Below are 5,332 nucleotides of genomic sequence, written 5' to 3'. Positions count from 1 at the left end.
TATCATTAGATGCCCAAAAGGCCTTTGATCGTGTGTCATGGCAATACTTATTTCAAACACTAAAGCGTTTCAATGTCGCCCTGACTTCATAAATTGGATATGAACACTTTATTCAGATCCACAGGCTGCTGTCAAAGTTAATGGCTATAGATCAGAGAGATTTATATTAGAATGCGGATGTAGACTGGGCTGATCGTTTTCGCCCCTCCTGTTTGCCATTAGCATTGAACCGTTAGCACAGCTTATTAGAGATGATAACAACATAAAAGGAATTGAAATAAACAAAGAACAGCATAAATTATCCCTTTATGCAGATGATGTGCTACTATATTTAACAGAAGCAACAGCTACAATACCACACCTAAAGAAACGTATTTCTCAATATGGATAGTATTCAGGATACAAAACTAATGTGGGAAAAACAGAAGTCATGGATATTAATGGCAGAACATCACAAAGTATAAAACTGCAGAGTGGGTTTAAATGGTCAGAAGATGGTATTAAGTATCTTGGTATATACATCCCCAATACTGTACAAAACCTTTATGATGCCTATTATAAAAAAATAATTCGATGTATTAGTAATGATTTAGACCGATGGTCTATACTCCCTCTGTCCCTACTAGGCTGTATTGAAAGCGTACGTATATATGTTTCGCCCAGGCTGTTTTATTTATTTCAGATGTTACCTATTGAAGTCCCAAATTCTACTTTTGATAATCTAGATAAATTGATTTCTCAGTTCATATGGCAAAGAAAGCGCCCAAGAATTAGGCTTAAAACATTACAGCTATCTAAGCCAGATGGGGGGGCTTAAACTTCCTAACTTAAGATGTTACTTTTGGGCCACACAGATGAAGCCCTTGCTAATGTGGATCCAGGATAGTACATATACACGCTGGATTAATAGTGGAAGAAAAAAAAACGTGTGTTCAGAGCCTTTACACATTCCACCATTTTTGGATGCCCCTATAAAAGAAATGGGACAATGGACTGCAATTACTTTAAAAATATTGGAAAAAATACAATCAGGATATGGACTACCTAAAACAATTGTACCACTAACAAGCACTGGCTATATGAAGACCTTTGTACCTAACAATTTAGATACAGGGTTTAAAAAATGGTCCGAACATGGCTTAATTAAATTGCATCAGATATTGAACAAGGGCAACATTAAGACATTTGAACAGTTAAAAAAATGAATTCAATCTCTCTAGAGCAGACTTCTTCAGCTATTTGCAACTAAGACATTTCCTTACGACACAAAGAACAGGAAAAACTCATAAAATCTACCCCAATAGAAAATTATCTCATTGAGTTGCAAACGTGAGAGGAAGAGAGGAGAATAATTTGTAAACTATATCAAATCTTTTTGTCTATGAACCAAGATAGCTCTTTAAATATAAAGCAGAGATGGGAATCAGAATTAAACATGGGTATAACACATGATAGCTGGAAGGAATATGCAGAGAAGCAAACCTAGTGACAAATTCAAACACATGGAGGGAAATTAAATAGAAAGTAATCAGTAGATATTTTCAAATGCCAGAGATAGTGTCAAAGATGGGCCCAACACACACCAGTTTATGTTGGAGAAACTGTGGAGCACAAATTGGAAATTATACTCATATATTTTGGTTATGCCCTAAGTTACACGTCTTTTGGAAAGAGGTATTTGATGCACTTAACGAAGTGTTCCAGCAGAATAACCTACAAGAGCCTATGGTGGAACTACTGGGAGTAATGCCTGATGGTTTAGAGGGAAGGTCTAAGAAACATCTCCTAGGACTACTACTTACAGCAACCCTGAAGTGAAATACGATTAAATGGATGAAACCAGACGCCCCCACATATAACTTATGGATACAAAAGGTGAGGGATGTCTACCATATGGAGCAAATAACATATTTATTAAGACTTCAAAAATGTGTATTGGATCTACTAATACAGTGTGGTTTTTTTTTTCTCTTATCTTTTTTATTCTCTTCTCTCACTTTCCCCTTTCATTTGTTGTTCTCTGGTTTATAACATATCCCTTGCTTGTGTGGGTATTACTTTACTTTGGAGTGGATCTTTTTCGTTGATCGTCTGCTTACTATTTGAAAGTCAATGTGAAGAATGTATAGATACAGCAGGAAAAGGAAAAGTGCAGTTGTATGAAAATATATTGAAATATTGTTTAAAGCTAAATAAAAAATTAAGTTAAAAAAATTAAAAAAAAACAAGTCACATGGCAGTGGACCGTTCGTCCAGGCTGGTGGTCTGTGAGTAGGTTGACCCTGTGGTTCTGTCCATGGGTATGATGGTCCTCATAACCTGACACAGGTGGCACGGAGCCCTGCTCATCAGCTTCAGCAGGTGCCTCCTAAACTTCTCCCCCACAAACACGTACAGGATGGGATTGATGCAGCTGTGAGAGTAAGCGATGCTCTCCGTGGCCAGTAAAGCCAATCGGATGGCTTTGCTGCTGTTGCATTCCGTGTAGACGCCCATCAGCTCCAAAGCCTTGAAAAAGGACGCCACATTGTAGGGCACCCAACAGCAGACAAACACAGCTATGACAATGAGAACCAAACGGATGGCCAGCCTCTTTGAGGACTGTCCATACTGGAGCCTCCAAATTATCTTGGTATAACAGAAACCCATGATGACAGTTGGGATCAGTAAGCCAAGGACATTGATTTTGAACAGGGCGAAGATATTCCAGAAGTGCTGGTTGTCTGTGGTGTCTTCAGCAGTTCCGTTATAAAATGGGGCGCAGAACCAAGAATCACTGCCACCTGACATTTGTTGTTGAAGAAAGGCCGCATCGGGGAAAGATGCGAGGAACCCGCTTAACCATGTAAGGCTGGCAGCAATTACCCCAGCAGATCGTGTCCTTTTCCTCAGAGCATACACTGCATGCACTATAGCCAGGTAGCGGTCAATGCTCATCAGGGTGATGAAAAATATCCCACTGTAAAATCCAACATAGTAAGCACCAAGTACCACCTTGCACATGGCATCCCCAAAAACCCACTGGTGCCAGGCTTGGTGAGCTACGAAGGGGAGGGAGCACACCAAGAGCAGGTCGGCAAACGCCAGGTTGAGGAGGCACACGTCGGTCATGCTGCGGAGCTGCACTCCACAAAGGATAACCCAGAGGACCAGGGTATTTCCCAGAAGGCCCAGGATGAAGAAGATTGAGTAGAGAACTGGGAGAAAGTAAGCCCCAGGACGCTCATACATACATGGCCCCTCCAAGTCTTCTGTATACATGGCGTAGTCAAAGTAATTGTATTCTGTGATGGAGCTTAGAGAGAAACAAAGTAGCAATGGGGGGTGGGGTTATGATAAAATACAGTGTTATTGCCATACTACAGTCCACAAAGGCAAATGCAAAGATATAATTTAGTTATCTCAGCTATAGTTGTACGATTACTCACAGCAACATTTCCTATTGAAAATCTAAGCTTAACCTTACCCAAAATGAACTGTCTGTGGATGAGCTCTGATGGTATTTAAAACAGAAGTGATCATGGTTGCCATGATTAGATCTCTCTCATTAACTCACTCATTAGTACAGTGTGTGTGTGACTACTAGTTACACTGCTTGTAGTCCTGTTATTATTATTCAATGAAATGACTGAATTTAATAATTTGAAAAAAGCCAGCATTAAAAACGATTGGTGCCTATCAATTATACCACATAAATAAGCAAATACCCATAAAGTAGTTTTCCTGAAAACATTCATATGTTTAATGCAAATGAAATCTTCATTGACATCCAAATTCAGATCTACAATGTTACCACCTATGCACTTACCATAGATTGGAAAGGGAAACAGGGAATGAGGATGCTTCTTTGGGTGCTGAGCAAATACTTATCATCTATCACAAGTGACAGTTTGGATTTCTTTATGGTATTTATCTGCTATGAGTTGCATAGGTGGCTCATATTACAAAATACAGTGAATATTTACCCAGAGGCATATTGATTTTCTTTGCATGAACAAGTAACGTGTAATATACAGGCAATATTTACTGACATGACTTTTCATGTCAAACAAAAAAGAAGACATCTCACCTGGTAGTACTGTTGTGAGTATAGCTGGCGGTAGTATTCATCCTTGAATATGATGTGTTGGAATACAAGGTGAAAACAAAAGAGATAAGCAAAAACCACCCTCACGGTGGGTTAAGTGAGTCTGAGGGTTTGACTATGCTTGATGGTTGGACACTTCCTGAACCTATGCTTTCGCTTCATTTTATTTATGTTGTCAAGGCTGTGTGCAATAAGTTGGGTAACCACAATTTCACATCTGCAATTCTGTGTCAGAGTCATGCTGCAAACCCTGCAGGCCTCACCTCTGACCAGGCCTGAACGCATGCTAACATACAGCTGGAGGCAGGTTTTCGAACTCTGTTTGTAGGATTGTTGGGCTTGAGCCCTATTGTTTTTTGTGCTGGTTTAATATTAGGGGTCCAAGCAGCGATGCTGCTGGAAGCCTATTGTAGCTGTTAGGATTCTTCGTCTTATCCAAAGGAGTTGAATCAAGTGCAACTGGACTTGGTATATATCCGTGAAGACGTTTCGCCTCTCATCCAAGAGGCTTCCTCAGTTCGTGCCTTTCTGACTAGACCAAGCTAGTCTTAATGGCTGGTGATGAGACTCAGAATTTATCCTCTAGGACAGTGTTTCTCAAACCAGTCCTCAAGGACCCCCTATCCTGCAGATTTTCAATGTAACCCTGCATAGGTAGCCCTGCTTGTACTTACTCAACCAATGACCTCATAGCACTTAATTATGCAAGGTGTGAAAACTCTGACATTCATTGCTGATTGGTTGAATAACTACAAACAGGTACCTATTCAGGGTTGCAAAGAAAATCTGCAGGACAGGGGGTCCTTGAGGACTGGGTTGAGAAACACTGCTCTAGGAGTCGTTGTCAGAGCTATTGATATGCGTGGCTCTTTGTGATCCGATGTTTACCAACACCCGTCGCTAACAGAGCCATAGATATGAGTGGCTCTTTTGTGTACCGATGTTTGGCCGTGGCTGTCGTTATCGGAGCTATTGATATGCGTGGCTCTCCTGTGCTCCGATGTCCAGGCGGGCCCGTCGCCATCGGAGCTATTGATTTGCATTTGTTTAGCAGCGACAGTCGTTGGGGGTGTTAGTTTCGACTTCATTGTTCAGTGGTCATGAGAGTCATTGGAGCCGTTGGTGACCGACTGTTGTTCTTGGAGGCTAGGCTTCTTGAGTCTCCTGGGTAGAGATGAAAGGACGGTATTGTAAGTGGGAGATAGGTGGTGTTGCAGACCTCCTCCTCTGTTGAGGGATGGTTTT

At 40.9% G+C, this 5,332-nt stretch overlaps 1 protein-coding gene across 1 annotated transcript; it reads right to left on the bottom strand.

Moving 5' to 3' along the window:
• Positions 1–2,229: 2,229 nt before the first annotated feature.
• On the bottom strand, positions 2,230–4,101 carry cabz01093075.1. The gene is made up of 2 exons (XM_056286722.1): positions 4,070–4,101; positions 2,230–3,295 (listed from the first exon to the last, which is right to left on the bottom strand). The coding sequence occupies exon 2, from the start codon at positions 3,259–3,261 to the stop codon at positions 2,230–2,232; it is 1,032 nt and encodes a 343-aa protein (XP_056142697.1). The 5' UTR covers positions 3,262–3,295; positions 4,070–4,101.
• Positions 4,102–5,332: the final 1,231 nt, after the last annotated feature.

Source organism: Lampris incognitus, chromosome 9 (assembly GCF_029633865.1).
Source record: "Lampris incognitus isolate fLamInc1 chromosome 9, fLamInc1.hap2, whole genome shotgun sequence".
Classification (NCBI taxonomy): domain Eukaryota; kingdom Metazoa; phylum Chordata; class Actinopteri; order Lampriformes; family Lampridae; genus Lampris; species Lampris incognitus.
Note: the sequence above shows the minus strand (reverse complement) of the source record. Positions and strands in the feature narration are given on the sequence as shown.

Coding starts and splice junctions, on each gene's coding strand:
- cabz01093075.1 (XM_056286722.1), bottom strand. CDS start 3,261: ATGTATACAGAAGACTTGGAGGGGCCATGTATGTATGAGCGTCCTGGG.